Below are 22331 nucleotides of genomic sequence, written 5' to 3' on the forward strand. Positions count from 1 at the left end.
GTTCCATCATCCAAAGATTTCTGGAAAAGTTTTTGAAGATTTGGTGCTGTACTGTTCGAGTATTCCGTATTGCCGTAAGCGCGGAAATCACACTGCTTCCGGAAGCGCCATGAAATTTGGCCCTGCACCTTCTTTCATTCTCAAAAAAATTACACCCCCATTTGGAAAATCTTAGATCCCGATGGGTAGAGGTAAAATAACGCAAGAGACCTATCGATCGATAAATTAATGGATTGACCAATACGGAACACTGTTCGACTGCGATGTCGTGACTGAGTGAAAACCTCTTTGGCGTTCAATACTTATCTTGAGTCCTCGAAGCGTGACGTCATATGCATGGGATATCGCCGTAAAAGAGGGCGCTATGACATCACATCCGGGTGTTTTCGTTTCCATGATCAACAAACACATCTCGGTACACTGCCGAAAGAAGACTGGTAAAGTTTGGTGAAATAAAGTTCGCAGCATCAGATAATATCGAAAAGCTTGAACAATCAAAATGGTAAGAATATCGTATTTATATTCAGGGATTAGAAACCTTAGGAACCTTAGGACAAGATTGACTGCGAAAAGTCAAGAGTTGTGTTATTTTGACATTATTTTATTTAATTAATAATTTGACACAACACAACAACACAACGTGAACCACGCTGTTGTGTTTTAAAATATTTGTCTCCTCCCATTGCATACAACCTCCATGCAATGATACAACTCCACCGGGACGAGTAGGGAATGTCAGTCAATTCGTAGTCACCCAACCAAGTCACTTGGTACTTCTAGAAACTATAACTATAAGGCTCCCCCCCCCCCCCCGTGAGCCTTTTTTATTAAAAGGGGTCTAATTATTGGAATACCGGACACTTCGGCACCTCACAAACTCGGCACCTTGCAAACTCAGCACCTTGCAAACTCGGCACCAAGAATGTTGGCACCATACAAACTCGGCACCGGCGTTTTATTGACTAACAAACTCGGCACCAAGCCCCAAAAAATATTACCTCGAAGAGTGAAGTGTTTAAAAAATAAAGTAACGTACGTGTGGTACTTTCACAATAAAAAATGGTTTGATAGTTAGTAGCTTTACTTAACGCTGTTAATGGCAAAATCACTAGTTATATGGGAGTTGATAAGAATTCCCGGACTCTCGAGAAAATTTGGGCCCCCATCAAGAAATTGACCGTGGCGCCCGCACCGTGTTCAGTCAACAAGTTTTTAAAATGAATGTTGTTTTTAGGCTGAAATTGCGTCCCTGTTGGTGAAAGTGCGGCGTCATTTTTATGTTTTGGGCTTTGTATAAGTTGAATAAGGGTTTGTTTAGTTTGGTTAATAGTTTCGATTGATTTTTTGCATGATTTGCCGAAAGGCGCCGGCCGGCCGTGATCGGGGGACTAATTTCCCGACGGTTCCGCGACAGTTCTGTGCGTGATAGCTCATGATGGTGTGCATATGGTGCACACTCCCTTCAGTGTTATTTTTTCAGTCCCGTGCTATGTAACGTCGCCTTTTATTTCAGGTACGTTACGATAATTATATTCCAATAATATTTGTAATGTTATTACTTCTAACTTTATAACAGGATCAAGCTTTTTATGGGACTATGGTGGGACTGAACTTTTAAATAAAAATTAGGCCTACCGTACCACGCAGTGTCACAAAATCAAACTTTTTCAACTGGTTGCCGAGTTTGTATTTGTACATGTGCCGAGTTTGTGGGTGCCGAGTTTGCAAGGTGCAGAGGTTGTAGGTGCCGAGTTTGCAAGGTGCCAAAGTGACCGGTACCCTAATTATTGTGGACCTCCTCAAAACGCTACACGTTTTTAAAATAGGCGTTGATAGGTGAAAGATTTACGACCGTTCGCCGTCAATAACTAAAATTTCCTTTGTACACACCAGAAACTTTCACAACACACTCAATATACATTAATGATGCTTGTATGGCCTTTTTGATGAGTTAAATTAAAAAACATCTTCAAAAAATGACATTTTCTGCTTGGTACTCACTGTTGTTTTTCTGCCGCATCGCACGTTTTTTGACTTTTCAATGTGCTCAACGCTTTAAGTTTTGGTCACTTGGTCACAAAGCACTGTACACCAGCCTACTCGCCGAACTTCCGAGCGTGTGCGCTATGTGTGAACGGCGGGCATCGTAAGCGGACAGCGCGCCCGTCTTGCGTAACACCCCTTCTACAGAAAGGTTTAGTCCAACTCGGTCTTGTTTCAAGTGCATTGAGGTTCAAGTGTCTGTAGAGTTTTAAGATTAAATTGAACTTCAGTTGAAAGTTATTTGATGGAGGAGAGTTGCAAGGAATACTGAAAAGAAGATGAACAACTTTGAGAACATGAATGACATGTGTCAGTCAAGATGGCTGGCATTGCAAGCTGTGACTGTAGCGTTTACTAACTCTTTTCAGCTTCAAATTGTCTGTCCACTTTTATAAGTCGGTTTTAAAAACTTAAAGCGCAATAATAATACAATCCTTTGGCTCATTTTCTCTCTGCGCATATGTGACCCGGAAAAAGGGTACAGAAAAACAATGAATCAAACTTAATTAAGACATAACTGTTGGGATACTCGCTTGAACAATTAAGAAAAACCAAGAATAGGAAGGGAAAATTCGAAAGAAATTTGTGCAAAGCGGAAACGAAATTGACAAAACAAAGTCAAGTATTGTAATTTTCTCTCTTCTACACATACTCATTAATGATACATTGGTTCAACACTAGTGCAAGGTTGGTTACTACTTATAAGTGTGTAAAAACTTCTTTGCTGTTTTTTACTTAATTTGTTTTAAATGTTTAATTTAAAATAGCCTCCTAAAAAGAAGAGCGGTAAGAAGGGAAAGAAGAAGAAGTCAGCAAAGGCAAAGACTCCGACCGTCATTGATGGCATCTCTACAGAAGAAATGTCCAAGGAACAGGTAATCCTTCATAAGATAAAGCAATGGTCCTACACAAGTTTGCATTTAACAAGCCTAACAATCAAACAACAAAACACTGATCTCAGGCCTGTATACATGTACTTCACGCCTGGAGGCCTAATTTTCGGGCTTGTATATAACTTCGTTGAAAGGGGAAGGGCACCAAGGAGAAATCGAGAAAATTGTTAATTTCTACCGTAGCATTTAAAGGGCACAGACACAATGACCTGGGCCCAATTTCATAGCGCTGCTTAACGGTAAGCAAGTTTGCGTGCTTACTGTAGCAGAAAAATTTGCTTAAGCCTTAGCGTATTTCACAGGTTAGCAGAAAAATTGGGCGGCCATATTGCATGTTTACCGTGGATTTGCATTGTGATGTCATTTATTTATACACGGTAAGCACCGGAAGGTTAGCATGCCTTTTTGTGTGCTTACGGTTTGCAGCGCTATGAAATGGAAATTGCACAGTAAGCACAAAATCGGCCGCTAAGCAGCACTATGAAATTGGGCCCAGGGGGCATGGCGACAATTGCCTCTGTGGCCTCCATTAAGTATTATGCCCGCTGAACTTTTGCATTTTCTTTAAATGAAGAAGAATTTGTATTACGACTTGAATAATCAAATCGTGTACAAATTCTTTTTCATTCAAATAAACGCCAAAAGTTTAGGAGGCATGATACTTCATGGAGGCCATTGAGGTGACTGCCTCCATGCCCCCTGGTCGTAAATGAGGTGCTTAATAAATTTAAGTTCTTTCACACACTCATCATGTTGGTGCACAAAAATGATGAATTTGATGTTAAACTTGACCTCAAGGAAACTGTAACTTTGTAAAGTAATGTGTCCAAAGTGTTAATGACCTTATTTGATGACATGTGCACTTGTTGAAAAGAGAAGGGGTTGGCCCCGGTGTTCCTGGCTGTGGCTGCTGTATGCGTCGTAGCACCTTGTAAACCCTTATAAGGTGCTAAATAATTGGGTCTTAGAATCCATCTCTGCAATAACATATCTTTCTGAAAGTATGTATAATATACTCGGCGCCTGGAGTACCTTGTTTTCTAGATACGTGCGCTATGTAAGACTTCAATATTATCCTGATGATGACTAGAGCAAGCTAGTCGAAACGTTGAGACCAATTCAGAACTGACTCCGCGGCAGTACAGTTAATTACGATCCTATAAGCTAAGTAGTAGTCCAGTCTAATTTCTATACCATCCGCCCTGGTAATAGTTAAAAAGCAGGACAGTTCTTTTCAGAACTGAGAAGTCTCCCAAAGCTCCGTTTATCTACTCCGCGGCAGTAGAATAAAGCAAGACAGTTCCCTAAGAACAACTTTACCTGTCAAGTAGATACACACATGGTGTTACCGCAAACCAAATATACATTCAATATTATTATTATTATGTTAACAGCTGGAGGAACACATCGGTAGACTGAGGGAAGAATTGGACAGAGAGAGAGAGGAAAGAAATTACTTCCAGCTGGAAAGAGATAAAGTCAACACCTTCTGGGAGATTACTAAAAGACAACTAGAGGAATCCCGAGCAGAGCTTCGTAATAAAGACAGAGAAATGGAAGACTCTGAAGAAAGACATCAAGTGGAAATTAAGGTACTTCAGAATCGTGTATTGAATCAATGTAGATTATAAGTAGGAATAAAGTCATGATTTCAGTGTCTGCACTAAAAGGTTACACCTCTACTACATGTACGTGATGTACTTTCCCTTTATGACACTCGCACATAAACCAATCATTGGATATTTGAAGAAACTGTACACTATTGGTAATTGTCAAAGACCAGTTTTCTCGCTTGGTGTATCTCAACATGTATGCATAAAATAACAAACCTATGGAAATTTAAGCTCAATTGGTCATCGAAGTTGCGAGATAATAATGAAAGAAAAAACACCCTTGTCACACGATGTTGTGTGCTTTCAGATGCATGATTTCGAGACCTCAAATTCTAAATCTGAGGTCTCAAAATCAAATTCGTGGAAAATTACTTCTTTCTCGAAAACTACTTTACTTCAGAGGGAGCCGTTTCTCACACTGTTTTATACTATCAACCTCTCCCCATTACTCATTACCAAGTAAGGTTTTATGCCAACAAATATTTTGAGTAATTACCAATAGTGTCCACTGCCTTTAAAGGCAGTTGACACTATTTAAATAACTACATGCAAAATTGGGCAGCCATATTGTGTGTTTACCGTGGATTTGCATTGTGACGTCATTTATTTTCGTGCTGTAAGCACCGGAAGATTAAAGGGTCAAAGGGCAGGAGAAGGCAGTCTCGTTTGAAATAATAGTTATTCATGTCTCACACTGATCAAACCTCAAGATGCCTTGCACTATAACAAACGTATCGTTCTTGGTCTAGAACAAACCCCAAAACATTGCAGTACAAATTTGAAGTGATGCATAATGTTAAATGCTTGGTTGTATTTTTATTTTTAGGTATACAAGCAGAAAGTCAAGCATTTGCTGTATGAGCATCAAAACAACATATCTGAGCTGAAAGCAGAGAGTGCTGTAGCCCTTAAATTGAATCAAGATGAACATCGAAGTCATGAGACTGACTTGAGGAAAGACAAGCGTGGTTTGAAGGTTACTCTCAAGGAGCAGGAACTGTCTCATGAAGACATCATTAAGAATCTCAAGATGGTAAGTTTATCTCCCCTGCCGTCGATTTCACCAAACTCTTCCTAACTTAGGATAAATCTTAGGACTTAGGACGGGTTCAGTTCAGTATCCAAAGGTGTAGGACGCATTGAACCCATCCTAAGTTAGGACGGGTTGCTCGTTCTTACTCGAGTTAGGATTAATCCTAGCGTTTTGTGAAATCTGCTGCATGGCTTTACTTCTATGTAACTCTAAAGGTTTATGTGAGCCATAATTACCTCTGATGTTATTGGCTGCTCAGTTATGTAAGCTGTTAAACAAGCACTTGAGCAAAAACGCAAGATGTGTTCTTTCATTTGAAATGTTTTCAATCAATGAAGAATTTGAGTCATATGACTATAAATAGATTTAAATTGTGTAAAAAAAGAAAATTCTGAAAGATTCGCAAAAAGCTCTGTTATGTCATCACTCATGTTTTTATGTCATAGTTTGGAGCTGGGATTTGTATAGCTGCTTTGTTGTAGCACAGGGGTATAACAAAGCAAACTCCCAAGCATGACATCAAAGCATAGTCATTTTGACGCAAGCCGTGAACTGCAGAAGTGTTTTTAGTTTTTCGAAACCTTGAGGTTTGGGCCTTGAGGTTGGGGCCTGACGTAATAATAAACAACTTCTTCCAAACGTCTGACAAATGAACAATGCAAAATAGTTATTTTGCTGTGTTGGATTGATAATTGAGGGGGGGGGGAAATAACAATATTTTACCTGTCCCAACTTTCAACCATCTGCTTGCTTATCTTAACTTCTCCTCTTGTTGCTTGTTGCTGTTTATTCCTCTTTAGAAAAGTGATGAGAAAGTTACTAACTTGAGGGCAGAGTTTGAAAGGGAAGCCAGAGGTAAGAATGACCAAACTTTATTTTGTTGAAGAACACTTCAAGGTGTGACTTTATTCCTCTTCGATTTTTGGGTGAACAAAGAAAACATTGACTGGGGCGGACTTGCATTTACAAAAAAAGGTTTTAATAGGGTTATTAATAGATCAGTTGGTAGAGCACCAGTACAGAAACGGGTATGACACAGGTTCAAATCCTGTTTTTTTTTTACATTTTTCTTTTTTCTTTGTTCAACCCAAATTGTTTTATAATCACCCAGTCAGTTTCCCTTGTGAATTATATATAACTTGTTCAGCATTTTCATATTGCATTCATTATAACCTTTATATCCGTGCAATAAAAAACTATGGACTTAATTAAACCAAATGCCACAAGGGTTTCCTGTATATGTTTTTCCTGTGGTTAGAGAATAGCTTCTTAGCTTTTGCTGATAACCTTTATGATTTTTTTTTTTCTTTTTCTTTTTCTAAAGAAATTGAAAATAAGTATGAACAGAAAATGCGTCAACTGAGAGAGGAACTGGAGCTGAGAAGAAAAACTGAAATCCATGAGATTGAGGAGCGTAAGAATAGCCAGATCAACACACTGATGCGTAATCATGAGAGAGCGTTCAGTGATATTAAGAACTACTACAATGATATCACACTCAACAACCTGGCACTTATTAACTCACTGAAGGTACGTGGTCTCATACTAATAATTTAAATAATTTGGGGGGCTGATCATCCTTACTCGCAGCTAAGAGCTGAATTGCGAAGGACCCGGCTACAACGTGTTCGAGAAGCAGGCATGCAAGGGGCGCCTTTGGCTGCCAGCCACATCAACCCATTATGACCACAGAGCACAGCCATGATCGAAAGTGTTTGATTTTTCCCGAGGGAGGAAAACCGGATGTTCTGGAAAACCCTCGTGGCACAGCAGAGAACCAAAGCACAACTCAACTCACATTATGGCCCCGACCGGGAATCGAACCGTGGTCACCTTGGTGAGAAACGAGCGCTTTACGCATACGTACTGCACTGTAAAACATGGCATTAAACAACTATCACAAATTCCTTAGGACGTTAGTGTTTTGGCCAATAAGAACGAAACCTTAACAAATTTTAGCTTGTTTCTTTGTGCAAAATAGCAAAAGTAAATTCGCTTGGTTTGTGCATAATTTACTGTTTCAATTGGAAAGGTTCTATATCTAATTTTCTGCTGATAACAGATAAAATGTCAAATGTGTGTTTGTAACTATGATAATCTGCAAGTTAGGTGAAGCTTTTTCATACAAATAATAATTGATTCTTACGTTACATTATTATTATCCCTGTTCATCAAGCATTCTTTTAGACCATTCCTCAAACTTTCTTAACTTCCTGGGGAGCACAAAACCCCAAGCTGGTTCAATTTGGTGTAAAGGGGTAAATCCGACACAATACTCTCTCAGGCCTCTCTGGTTCCCATTTACACACCTGGGTTAAGGGAAGCAATTATGGCTAAGTGCCTTGCACCAGGATACAATTTAATGGCAGGATTCGAGCCCACACTCCATTGACTCAAACCAACAGATCTTGAACCCTATGTAGTAGACTGCTCAGCCATGACTCACCACCTTTTTGGGAAAGTCCACTCGTATCATTTCAGATTCTTGCTGGTTGCATGACATCTTTGTTTAAATAATACACAGATGACAATTTTTCTTTCAACTGTCTTAAAAATGGTTTTTAACATCAAACATGCTTGAAAGCTTATTGTGTCTAAACTTAGCGAAAGTACTTATGGTTTAGGGGATCTGTCCTGGGCCCAATTTCATAGAGCTGCTAAGCACAAAAATTTGCTATGCATGAAATTTCTTCATTGATAAAAACAGGATTACCAACCAAATTTCCACGTGATTTTCAGACATGCAACAAATGGAAATTTGGTTGGTAACCCTGTTTTTATCAAGGAAGAAATTTCATGCTAAGCAAATCTATGTGCTTAGCAGCTCTATGAAATTGAGCCCTGGCTGGGCAATTAATAAAATAACTCTAGCATATCTAAATTTGCTTTTTATTTCCCACAAAAATGCCTGTTCCATTGGATATTTCAAAATAACAGGCCAAATGCTGCTTGAACAAAATATTTCATTGAAACTTTGTTTATATAGTACTTTTAGGATTATAGCCAACTGGTTTGTTTTTTATTCTATTCTCAGGAACAAGTTGAGGAGATGAAGAAGAAAGAAGAGAGAATGGAGAAACAGATGAATGAGATTCAGTTAGAGAACAAACGTCTGAAAGAACCTCTTGAGAAAGCTAAAGATGAGGTTGCTGAGCTTACCAGACAACTTGCAAACTATGAGAAGGATAAAGCATCATTAGCAGTAAGTATAGGACTTTAGTATTTACAATCTATACACTTTTGTCTTAAAGACTCTTGACACTATTGGTAATTTTCAAAGACCAGTCTTCTCACTTGGTGTATCTCAACATATGCATAAAATTAAAAAAACTGCAAAAATTTGAGCTCAATTGGTCGTTGAAGTTGCGAGATAATGAAGAAGAAAAAACACCCTTGTCACATGAAGTTGTATGCTTTCAGATGCTTGATTTCGAGTAAAGTTCTATGCTAATAATTATTTTGAGTAATTACCAATAGTGTACACTGCCTTTATAGCTAGGAAGTCTTAAAGAGTTTTGCGCATTTCGTAAGCTAGTGCAACTCTTATCACAACTATTTTTTACATCAACTGGTTAAGTTTCAGTGGTTAGTCTCATGTGCTTTGCCTTTTTGTAGACATGCTGAACACAGGATGTACAGGCTTGCAAGTGTCCTGAAGTGTTTCAAGCCTGAAGCCTGGTTCATACTTCCTGCGAATGCGAAGCGAATTTGACGTGAATTTGACATCACAACTATCCTATTGAACGGAGCTGAACTGCTGCGAATATTCGTTGCGATTTTTGTTTCGTCAACATTCGCTTCACATTCGCATTCGCAGAAAGTATGAACCGGGCTTCACTTCAAATATTTCATTATATATTTATCTCGTTTGGGGGGGGGGGTGGATTTTATTAGAATTGCTAAGGGGGAAGTGTTTGTTTATTTGGTTTTGTTTTTCAAAACTGAATCCATGCTCTTTGTGCTGATTTATTGCATGATGTAACAAAATTGCTGCATTAACAACTGTATTAAAATTGTGTTAATCTTTTCTTGCACAGAGTGCTAAGGCAAGACTGAAAGTCATGACCCAAGACTTCAAGGACTTGGAATGGGAGCATGAGGTATTAGAGCAAAGATTTGAAAAGGTGAGAAATTTACAAGACTCCTTTATACAAGACTCCTTTATACAAGACTCCTTTATACATACTGTAGCGTTGACCGGGGGTTGTGATGTACACAGCTTCAATGACATAAGAAAAAACAAATATGTGGCTTTTTTGTCTCTCGTTCCAGAGCTTTATTTACACTCAACAAGTACTGAGAAATTACATCATCGAAAATACCTAAGCCATAGGACGCCTTCTCTTGCGAGTGGGTTTCCCGATCGCCTGCAGGGGCCGCCAGCAGTGCTCCAGGGATCTGTGTTGGCGCCCCCTATCAGTCGATCGCCGCTTCAATACCTTGTAAATGACTGCATTATCTTGTCAAAAACCCATTTTTAATCATGTCTCGCCTACCTATGGAGATAAGAGCCGTGTGTTATTGTTTTCAAAGTGGACTGAACAGAACCTTTCTGTTCATGGTGTCTGAAAATATGTGTTATTCATAAATACCTAAGAGTTTATCCATTCTGATTGGTCGAGAGGGCATCACGAGGTGTTGTTTGAACGGATGATATAACACCAGTAAAAAGTGTTGTAACATGGGTGTGACACGCACGCTTGCACCTGTATGTATAAGACAGTTTCTTCATTCCTATTGGTCGAGAGCAGTTGTGCAACATCACGCGATACGCGTGACGCGCACAGCATCTCCATATAAGGAGTTGCTTACCCGAGGGCCTAACCATTTCATAGCTGGAGGGGTGTAACTGTGTTGAAAGAAATCATTGAACAGGTATAATTTTTGCATTTATTTTACCTTTTGACCAAAAAGTGTTGATGTTTTTTGACCGAAAAGGTATTTATGAATGGGAATCCAAGTGTGTTGAATTGGTTTTCAACTAGTGGTTTAAACCCGCCGAGACCTAGTTCTTGATAATTTACCTTGACTTCGTCTCAGTGAATTATCAAGTCCAGGCCTCGGCGCAGGTTTAAACCACTAGTTAAAAACCTCTTCACCACACATTGATTCCCTTTAATAGTCAATGTTAGTTATGGACTTGAAACCTTATTATATTTAGACCAGTTTCTTATGCACTCTCTCCTATTCCTGTTTCCTTCTTTAGATGCAAACAGAGCGAGACGATCTATATCGTAAGTTTGTGAAGGCCATCCATGAAGTCCAACAGAAGAGTAACTTTAAGAACCTTCTTCTAGAGAAGAAGCTGACAGCATTGACAGATACTCTAGAGAAGAAAGAAGCTCAATTAAATGAAGTACTATCGGCATCTAACTTAGACCCAACAGCGCTAACAGTAGTTACAAGGAAGTTGGAGGTGAGTTATTGTCACTCAATGTATATTGATAGGTTGCACAATTTGTCATACGCTTGGCACAAGGGCGGAAGGCTCTTCGATCTTCTGAGTACAATATCTCTGCAGTAAAATGGCTACTTTAAAAAACTGGTGTTTAACCGGAACATGTACATAATGATTTCTCAAAGGTTTCTGGAGACACAATTATCCATTTCAATTCAGAAGTTAATAATGCTACAATGACTATGGAATGGCTGGGAAATACTTTAACTTTCACACTCGGTTTTCTTAAAAAAATTATCTTGCACATACATTGTAAATTCATCTGACCTTTGCTGTGCACACTTGTATTAGTTATGCCCTTCTTTGCTCTTCTACCAGGCATAAGACAAAATGCTTTGCCAAGTAAACTGATTTAAATAACAAATTTGAAGTATGCATTCTGATTGATATTATAAGTTATCACACAAGCGCGAGTGGAATACGGAAAAATATAGCGCTTCGGCGTGTATATCCAACGAGGCCGAAGGGACGCAGACGTGCTATATTTTGTGTATTTCCACGAGCGCGCGTGTGATAACGTGTTTATCTTCAAGCAAACTTGGCGCGTGTCATAGAACACATAATACGTATGGTAGTGATATTAGCCGTGCATGCAATATAGGTTTTTATCACCACTCCATTCTGCCAATCTGATTGGAGGATAAGCGTACTTGAAGATAGGCAGAGAAACGTTCTAGTCTACAATGTTTATCTGTTTAGCAAACCAATGACGTTGTAAAACTCAAATAAGTTCATTTAACTCAAGGTACATTACCTTTACTGCAGTTTCCACATGAGAACATTTAGTCGCGCCAGAGTCGCACCAAACCAAATAGATTAGGGAGTGACTCTAGGTCCACCCAAATCAATTTTGGTTTAAGACAGGCGAAGTTTACTTATCATTTACATTGGCTTGGCTTACGACAAGATCGACGTCTGAAATGAAGGCGCACCAAAGAAATTTTGAACAATCGCAACAGTCGATCTTTCCACTTGTCGCGCGTCTAGTCGCTCCTAACGGTTTGAGATGTCAAACTTTCATGAAGTTAATTTAGAATTTGGTTTAGGGTGACTCTGGAGGGCCTGTCTGAAACGGGTGTTAAATGTCTGTATGATTATACACGGGGAACTTAATAAAATAGTCTAAACTTATTGGTGTGTCTCATGATATCACATTATCAATGTTAATAATAGCCCACTGGAAGGTTCTCTAGTTTTCTGTATCCTAAGTCTCTTCTTTTGTTAAGTGTAAAGAATAAAAAAAAACTTTGATGTGATATTACACCGAATTGCGACAATCAGGTCTTGCCACAGTATTTGCAGTGTTCTCATCAATTCCATCAAGTATACTAACTGTTTGGGTGGTTTGTTTGCAGGATGTATTGGATTCTAAGAACAGTGCTATTAAAGATCTTCAATATGAGCTGGCTCGTGTCTGCAAGGTCAGTTACCTCATTTGGTTTTTTGTTTATCTTAATGTAATAAAACTAATAGTTTAGTTCATACATACATAAGATCATAGTTTCATAAAATCAAACTGTCCATTTATCTGAAGATGTCAAGCAACGCTTCTCCTCTAGAAATAAAGAAAAACACGCCTCAAACATTACATTTTGGGGGTATTTTTTGTATCATACAAACATTTTTACCAGAGTAACAAATTGTGAAGTTTTATTGGTTGAGAACCGAACTCGTAATTTGATACAAAGACACACATAACATGGTTAAGGATGTGCACTCGCACAGCGCAGAGGGTTACATGATTTTTGTTAACCGGTATACATTACCTTGATTGTCCCAACTATTGGTCGATTGCCAGCCCTTTGTACAATAAGAAATGGCCCCGGGTTCGAGGGAACAGTGAATAATGTTTTTTTGTTTGATCAACTTAAACTATATGCCTACTTCAGACGACGACAACAGAATGCCTTCTTAGATGATGAATTCGTTCCATGTTATAACAAAACAATTGTTGCATGCTGTGACAGGGTCACTGGGTTTTGTACTCCCTCGGATTGCGTCACAACGTGCAACAATTGTGTACGGTATGATGAAACAATTACATCTACTTGTCGGGAAGGGGAACAAATTATAAAAAGTGTATTTGTTTTATTTTCAGGCCCATAATGATCTGCTTCGAACATATGAGGCTAAGTTGACAACGTTTGGTGTACCTACTGAAGAGCTTGGTTTTAAACCTCTGGAGAGTACAGTTGGAGGACAACAGCTTGGTCAAGGGGCTGCTGGATTAGTAGCTGCACCTACATAGATGTATACATTGTACATCCATACACTAAATCACACAGACTCGGGTTGGATCATATCAGATCTGACTCGAGTGGAATAGATATGGCAGTCAGATTATGTGCATACACTACAATAGCACTCAGCAATATAACCACCTTCTCTTTATCATTCTGGTTTTATCTTGTTGAATCTGGCTGGAACTAGAATGAACTGGAAAGTTAGATCATTTACATGTATATTATTGACTCACTTGGCAATAAAAAACAATCTTTTTGTCTGGACCTAATGTATGGAGAGGTAGATCATTTCCAGTGTGGACACACATAAAGTAAACTTAATCACACTGGTTGGTTCTAGTTGGATCTGGTTGGTTCTAGTTGGATCTGGTTGAAACTGGAATCGCAACACACTCTGGCAATTGTTATGTAGAATCTTCTTGCAATCTGGCATGAACTGGACTAAACTGGAGTTTGATCATGCAAGCTATGAGACATTTCTCACCTGTTTAAGATCAATTCTAGTGGAATCTCATTGCGCCTGCCTGGTAATGGAATTAGGAAAATGTTTAATGTCAAGTCAAGAAAACATTTTGTAAAGTTTAATTTTATTATTATGTCAAAAGAAGGAAACTTGCAAATACACCCAAAACAAATAAACTAACAAAACCAGCCGAAATGTGACTTGCATGAGTTGTGTGTTTAAGGCTCTAATCATGGGTAAACAGAGACCGTTTTTAACAAAAGAGGTGACAGATTTTATAGAAGAAGAGCTGAATTATTTCGCTAATTTGTTTTTCCCCTGTTGTCATCATTGAATTGATCTCCTCCCAAAGCAGTTTGGTTAGCTTTTGTGTTTAAATCTATAAAGTGTAAAGCTATCCCTTTTTTAGCCACGCTGTCAACTTCCGCATAGCTGAAACTATGTTCCAGATAATAGTGACCTTTTATTTTACTCCTGCAAGCCAAGACAATGATATTTTGTTTATAGATTTTGACTGTTTTTTTCATTTATATTCACTCTAATTGGTTGTGTGTCCAGTACATATCTATTGCATGTATTATGTTTCGCATAAAGCTGTCATTTAGTATTGGCAGCATGTTGTCGTCTATCTCCATATGAGAAAGTGGATGTAGACTGCTTCCTAATTAGGTGTTTGATGTCAGATATCAAATGGTCATAATTCTTCAAGAGATATATTGTTGGCGCCAGTGCGTTTAATGATTTCAACATCTGAAATTGTACCAAACGTACAAATGAGTGAGGATAAAATATACATGTAGATAATGCTTATTAAGAAAACAACCTGTGATACAATATTTCAGTGAATGTAAGCTCATTGTTGTAGTTTTTGTGCCACATGAATGTGGGGCAAAGTGTAAATTTAACATTATTTTTGTCGCTGATCAGTTAAATAATTGTGTTTCTTATTATATGAAGCTGGCGTCTTTCATTTGGAAACTGCCTGCAATTAATATTATTCCACAAGTGATGTGATGCAGGCTTCAACGTCAACAATTCTTCAGTTGTTGGTTGATGCTATCACTAACTTTGGCAATTAATATAATGGTAAGATTGAGGCATTTACTAAGAAATTCTTTATTTAAGAGTACTGCATGCCTTGGTGATGAACGTGAAATCAGAACTAGCCATTGTTTTGTGTATGTATACAGGTATATGTTCAACTAGTGTGACATTCAGAGTCGTTTATTGCATGATTGGGGTTAGGTTCACCATCGTTGGATATAAATAACAATTAATTTTAGTGAATTTAGCGAAGTCACTGAAAAAGAAGTCTTGTCTGACCTTAACGCCATGATGTACATAGTGTTATCTTTGCTCAACATACTGTTGTAAATTAAATAAGTTAAATATTATGTGCCGTCCAGTTATTCTTTACACTTACCTTCGTTTTTTGTGAATAAAAGGGTTTTTATCTTACTGAGCAAAATGATTTTTGAATAAAATATATCAGAATATACTTCTGGAGAATTGGGAGAAGTTTATCAGTTGAGTAGAGTTTGAATTTATTGCAACATGGAGGCATTGGAACAATCTGTATGGGCCTTCTATTCAAACAAATAGAGTGAGATTCTAGCCTACTCATGTATAAATTCTGTCTACAACGTGAACTTATACATGTATCTGGCTCTTTGATGTCATTTCATCGTATTATGCAAGGTGTAAACGACAGACTAATGACAAGAAGGAACATGTAAAGGCACTGGACACTATTGGTAATCACTAAAAACAATTGTTTGCATACAATTGCAACGAGCAATTGGGAGTTGTTGGTTGTAATAAACATCGTAAGAAACGGCTCCCTCTGAAGTAACAGGTTTTCTAATTAGAAAAGAGTAATTTCAAACTCAAATAATTGAATTGAATTCGATACCTCAGCTGAGGTCTCGAATTCAAGCATCTAAAAGCACACAACTTATGCAACACGGTGTTTTTTTTTCCATTATTCTCTCGCAACTTCGACGACCAATTGAGTTCAAATTTTCACATGTTTGTTAGTTTATGCATAATGTTGAGATACACCAAAGTAAGAAGACTGGTTTGACAATTACCATAAGGTTTCCAGTGCCTTCTAAAGCTGAATGGTTGCTAGTTTAAAGGGAGGGTACACGTTTGGTAATTATCGAAGACCAGTCGTCTCTCTTGGTGTATCCCATCATAACCATCAAATAACAAGCCTGTGAAAATTTGGGCTCAATTGGTCATCTAAGTTGCAAGAAAATGATGAAAGAAAAAAACACCCTTGTTGGACGAAATTGTGTGCTTTCAGATAAGAATAAAAGACTTCTAGCTAGAAGTCTTTTATTATTTTTACCGAGAAATTACCTCTTTCTCAAAAACTACGTTACTTCAGAGGGAGTCGTTTCCCACAATGTTTTATACTATCAACAGCTCTCCAATGCTTGTTACCAAGTCAGTTTTTAAGTTAATATCTGTTTTGAGTAATTACCAAACGTGTACCTTCCCTTTAAGTGGATCTTTGTTTCTTGAAAGACCAGTAACTGTCTGATTCAAAACTTGAATGAAGAGATTATTACAGTTTGCCGCAGGGAAGATAAAGAGTAATTAGATAATGACTCTGTAAAATTGCACTGTAATATGCTTTGCTCACTTTGATGTGACTTCAAACACAAACAACTAAGCAGGTGCTTTAACTATTGTTCACCATTGTTTTATCGTTTGTTGATGTTGTTGTAATCAGGGTTTCCAGTTAGGGAGAGAAATACTGAATCGTCGCTGCCGATGTGGAACCACGAGGCGTCTATTTGCCCTGCAACTATACCCTTCATCACCATGTTAGATAGAGACCGGATATGTGAAACCACGATCGCATCTCACTAATCAGTCGAACCAATACTTTCCTATTCAAATGCAACCACTTTAATTCAAATGACACTCACACCGGAGTCTTAAAGGGACTAAACACGATTTCAAATTCGTTACCTGAAATACGTTCATCCATGCTACTTGTAGGCTCTACGCAATTAAAAGTACTGTACCGGTACATGTAATGCACCTATTATTTGGTGAAGTGGTCTGTCTGCGTAATCAAACTGATACAGATCCGTAAAAAAAACCACCATAAACCATGAGCCAAAAACTGCTAAATCCAAAACAATCAGGCAGGCCTACTGTAGCATCTCAAAGACATAGCTCACTATTTCAAGAAGTGTTTTGATGCTAAATTTTCACATTTTATATAAAGGTTAAAAATATATTAAAATATATTTTTCTTGACACGTCTCTTCCTTTAACTCGAAGCGAAGATCTTAAGACATCGATAAATCATGGCGACATTGCTAATCAACCAGGACAGATAATTGTCTGTCACGTGACAGATCAGTTTCATATTGAGGTCATTGATATAGTAGAATCTAAGCAACCTATGACGTCATTTCAGGTCAGTTGAACACACACACATTTCTACAAACCGTAAAGGTTTGCCCAACACTGTGCATGCAGTCGTCTATTCTCACTATGACAAACACTGAGAGCAAAGAGTCGATTCTTCAAGTTTTGATGAATTTGTAAGAGTTGTTTCCACATTGTACTCGGTGTGACTGATGGTATTCAAGTGGTAGGCACAGTGCGACTGAAGGCCTATGTGAGACAGGCAACGGAGTTGCATTTTTGTATAATATAACTCAAGTTAGTCTTTAAGTGCTATCACTACCTGCATTGGTAGGCATGACGTACAAAACATGTGTAGGCATATTATAAAAATTGGTGTTGGCTCTAAGCATGGAGGTAGAAAGACAGGTATCTATAAAGCGCATCAAGACTGGTAGACCCAGGAAGACTGGTAGTGGTAGGCACATTAACACAATGGCAGGCGCAGATTGACTGGTGGGCCCAGTATAGCACATGACCGGTATAGGTCCAGTAAGACCGGTATATAATATATGTTAAATTTGCATCGGGATAAAGAATATTATTTTTTTTGGGGGGGGGGGGGTTTTACCCATATACACCGATGTGTGTAGCACTGTATACTCAGTACTTTCCCCGAGTCCTGTGAAAAAAAGACCATCAGTCACACCGAGTACAATGTAAGACCGGTATAGTTACACGTAAAACTGGTGGATTTTTTCCTTTCATCATTTTGTTGCAACTTTGATTACTAATTTAGCAAAATTTCACACCAAGTTTGTTGTTTTCTGCTTATGTTGTGATGCACCGAGTGAGTACCACCATACCTTACCTTTCAGCACCCGTAAGCGCATTTCACGGGTTAGCAATGACATAAGGCGGCCAGATTGATGCGCACCCACCACGGACTGTACGTCCCTCTGCCCATCCCCGGGTTATAAGGCATTGTTACAAGACATCCTTAATCCCAACCCGTATAGTGTGGAGTTGGAGTAGGCTTAGATTGGACCTACAAATCATAGGTAGTCATGGGGGATGCAAAACCGACTTGTGATTTATCGACTCCTCCTGCGAGGGATGGGAATCAGTGGGTTCGAATCTCACCCGGTATCAAATCGAATGGAATTCAAACCCAGGACCAACGAATTAGTATACGCCTAACAAGAAACAGAACGGACTAATAATAACAACACAATTTGGGTGATCCTACACACATAACCTCACTCCCAATCTGGAGTTGTGAAATACGACACTGACAAGAATTTAACAAAAGAAAATGCACAAAGTAACCGTGATCTACCAAACCCACAAATCCCCTGCTTGGTGAGTAAAAGTAACTGTTCATGAAAGCGATAGCACTACCCGCTTCCGTACTAGGATGAACTGTCTTGGTGTCCCGAAGCTATCTCACAATCAGTGTATGTAGTTAGGAGTAACTATATACATTGTATTGAGTGTATGCGAAAGATATTTTTCGTTTTGCATTATCTGTCAAAAATTCGTTAAAGACAGTGGACACTATTGGTAATTGTCAAAGACCAGTCTTCTCACTTGGTGTATTTCAACATATGCATAAAATAACAAACCTGTGAAAATTTGAGCTCAATTGGTCGTCGAAGTTGCGAGATAATAATGAAAGAAAAAACACCCTTGTCACACGAAGTTGTGTGCTTTCAGATGCTTGATTTCAAGACCTCAAATTCTAAATCTGAGGTCTCGAAATCAAATTCGTGGAAATTACTTCTTTCTCGAAAAAACTACGTTACATCAGAGGGAGCCGCTTCTCACAATGCTTTATATTATCAACAGCTCTCCATTACTCGTTACCAAGTAAGGTTTTATGCTAATAATTATTTTGAGTAATATTGCCAATAGTGTCCACTGCCTTTAAGAGAAAGGATTCTTTCACAAATTAAGTCGGCAAAAATCGGACCATGAAACTTTCAGTCAATTAATTCACATCAATATTAAGAATATATACAAAGAGCCATCCTTCATGTACTTCAACCGGCGATTGGTCGTATAATTCTTAGTGTGACACACTGATTACGATCATTGCTATAACCCACTTTCAGACCCAGGCTATAGCAAGGACTGCCACTGTATGCTCAAACTAAACTAGGAATATCAAACGGAACTCAGCTGCTTCTACAAGACATTGATCAATTACATTTTGATGGCACCAGGAATTGGCAATTTTTGTCAGAGTGCAACATCGGGGAAAACAAGATGTTGTAGCCTTTGCACCCTTTTAAGAGAGGCATGGCTCTATGAATAAACACCGAACACAAGGTTATACATGACGATGAAGTAGGGCAAAGTAAAAGCACGAAAGTCAATTTAACGAGCACATGCGGGAAGTCAACCTATAACAACGAACACAGACTGTTAATTACTGATGTAAACAAATGCATTGTGAACAAGTTCATATTCCCAACACATAAACACAAATGCCTATAATCCAAACAACCATCAGACATATGATTAGTTTATAGTGCCCTTCAAAGAACAATTGCTTGATATTATGACTAATGTCCGTGTGGTTTTCATGGGAATTGAGGCACTTTGTGTTTGTCTTAATTACAACCACACGTCTTTTGTTTCAATCTCTGGGCCGCATCCTATCAATCATGTCCAATTGCTACAGTTCACTTCACATTATTTCCCCAAAGCTTTATACTTGTAAGTAATTTAAGCTAAAATTGTTAGAATCGTCGAACTTTGAGAAAAAAAGTAAACATTAGTGACCTTGATTTTCGATTACATTTTAGTTACTTGTCTTTATGTATATAACTAGATTAGGAAGTTGCCGTTAACCCGAGGCCACATTGACTATAGACCGGTTAGGGTTCCAGTAGGCAAATTATGGGTTAGTACACGAACGGGAACAGTGTCTAAGTGACACAAAAAGTGTGTCAAAATGACCAAAGTGTTAAACTGACTCGAAACTGTTTCAAAATGACTCGAAACTGTGTCAAACTGACTCGAAACTGCAATTCTTACCCCCTTGGATCCGAACGGGTCTGAACCGGACGATTTTAGAGCGTATGTTAAATGAGTCCGGATTACTCGCAAATGACCGGGTTAAGGCCCGGTCACACAGGCCCGGTCACACAGGCCCCGATAACGAGAACGAAAACGAAAACTATAAAAATGCACGCCCTCGATTGGTTGAATGGGCGTGGGCGTATTCTGCGTGGAGCAATTCAACCAATAGAATGCGTTCTCTTTGTGTCATTATCGTTATCGTTTTCGTTATCGCTGCAGTGGGATCGGGCCTTTAACCTGGCTACGACTAGCTTAACAGTCGATTTGAAACCAATTTCCCCGATCATATATAAAATTTCTAAAATGTTCCCTTTGCTGAAATTGTTATTTATTTGTTATGTTGTCAACCCTTCCGGCATGTTTCATCTAACTTCCGGTGGAGCGATGCTCTGGTTACAACGAAGACACAATGTCGGTCATGCATGTTCACTCCACACATGGCAACAGTTGAACTTTAGGATCAAAAGATCAATGGAAGCACAAATAGTTTGGTAAAATTGGGTTAGGATAGACCTTCTCCATGGGAAATACGTACAGTAGCTCATGACGCTAGTGACTCATAGTGACTGCAATGAAAGACAGCTATCTCAGACACTGGCTTTCCTGCGTTAAAGGGAAAGATACATCAATGGAAGTTATTATTATCAAAATTAATCAACTAATTTATGGTAACTACTTCACCTTCCTTCTCTCTGGAACGCACAACTGCATTAAAGTAAGCACACATCAGACTAAACTTTTCCCAATAACACAATGACGTGCATTGCCTACTATGCTCTGTTTGTTAATAACAGTTTATTTTTATCCGCGTGATTGGTTTTATGCAAATGAAAAACCATTTTGGTTACATACGGGTCAATGAATGATTTAACATTTTTTACAGGAAACTTGCGTCGGTATTTTAAGAATATCTTTGTTAATAATACTTGGATGTGATTAATATTAAGCAGTTCCTGTGTGTCAGGGACAACACCCTGGAGAAATGTCACAACATTTAGGACTATAGTGTCCATCCTGCGTGGCCCAAGGGGCTGGTTTCGTCACGGGTACAACTTGTATTTTGGGCCTACCTAAAGTTATTTTCTGCGTTCTTTTAGGATGACTCTAATATTGATCAGCCATACTGCTTGGTTACTCGATAAATAGGCATAATAAATGTACGGGGGTTTTTGTACTTGTGTTGGATAACGAACCTATAGCCCATATTATTTCCAGTATCCGTTTGTTGCAAGTTCATTTTGAAGCTTTCGATTTTGCTTCGTTATCCCCTCGTTTCCCCCTTTTGTTTCTCTTCTTAATTTGTTTGTCTTCACGAGTGGACACCCTATTTATTACTCACTGAAATCTACGCCCCTCCTCTGTCCCTCTCTATAATATTAATAATAATTTATTGAACTTATTATTGCACTCTCTCCGGGACCAGCCTGTTCGAGAGCGCATAACAATTTAACACAATTCCAGTAATAATAATACCAATTCTGAAAAATTAATTAATCCCAGGGAAAACAATCAAAAGCGTAATTACATCAAAAATCCATAAAAAGTTACAGCAATCTATTAAAAGGTTACAGCAAATAACTTAAAAAAACCATTAAAAAGTTACAGCAAAGAACAATCTCTCTCACTGGTCAATGAGAATTAGATGCAAATTTAATACACATTCTGGACCCTTCAGCGTCATGAAATCAATCTCTATATGACTACTTCAAGAAATGATAGGCCTAGATATACATATTTTGTTTATCTATGTTTTTCTTAGCTTAGCGTAAATCAAATAATGGTAATTTAGAACTTGTGAGTGCAGATACCATATTTTAAACTAAATCAAATAAGCACAGATAGCGCACTTGCTATAACCAGCCTGGGTCCAAGTTCCTAAAGCTGTTTACCGGTAAGCAAATTGTTGGTGCTTATCTACAGCAGAAAACATTCAAAAACCCGCACCGCATTCTGATGTACTTAATACAGTGAGTAGTGTTTTATGCCATAGATATTCATAATGGCTGCCATGTAGGTAAAACCTACCTACAGGCGCTTCGTAATAATGGGGGGGGGGTCTTTGCGTTTGGGATTATTTCCCTCTTTTTCTTTAAAAGAGTGTAATACTTTCATATCACCCTTTTTGTTGC

At 38.4% G+C, this 22331-nt stretch overlaps 1 protein-coding gene across 1 annotated transcript; it reads left to right on the plus strand.

Annotated features, from left to right (window-relative positions):
- The first annotated feature begins 375 nt into the window (after positions 1-375).
- Positions 376-15696, plus strand: LOC117289407 (dynein regulatory complex subunit 4-like). Its single transcript, XM_033770522.1, has 11 exons — positions 376-502; positions 2811-2918; positions 4331-4528; positions 5376-5582; positions 6383-6437; positions 6907-7112; positions 8617-8784; positions 9620-9706; positions 10789-10998; positions 12396-12461; positions 13139-15696. The coding sequence occupies exons 1-11, from the start codon at positions 500-502 to the stop codon at positions 13286-13288; spliced, it is 1458 nt and encodes a 485-aa protein (XP_033626413.1). The 5' UTR covers positions 376-499; the 3' UTR covers positions 13289-15696.
- The last annotated feature ends 6635 nt before the right edge of the window (positions 15697-22331 follow it).

Source organism: Asterias rubens, chromosome 4 (genome assembly GCF_902459465.1).
Source record: "Asterias rubens chromosome 4, eAstRub1.3, whole genome shotgun sequence".
NCBI lineage: Eukaryota > Metazoa > Echinodermata > Asteroidea > Forcipulatida > Asteriidae > Asterias > Asterias rubens.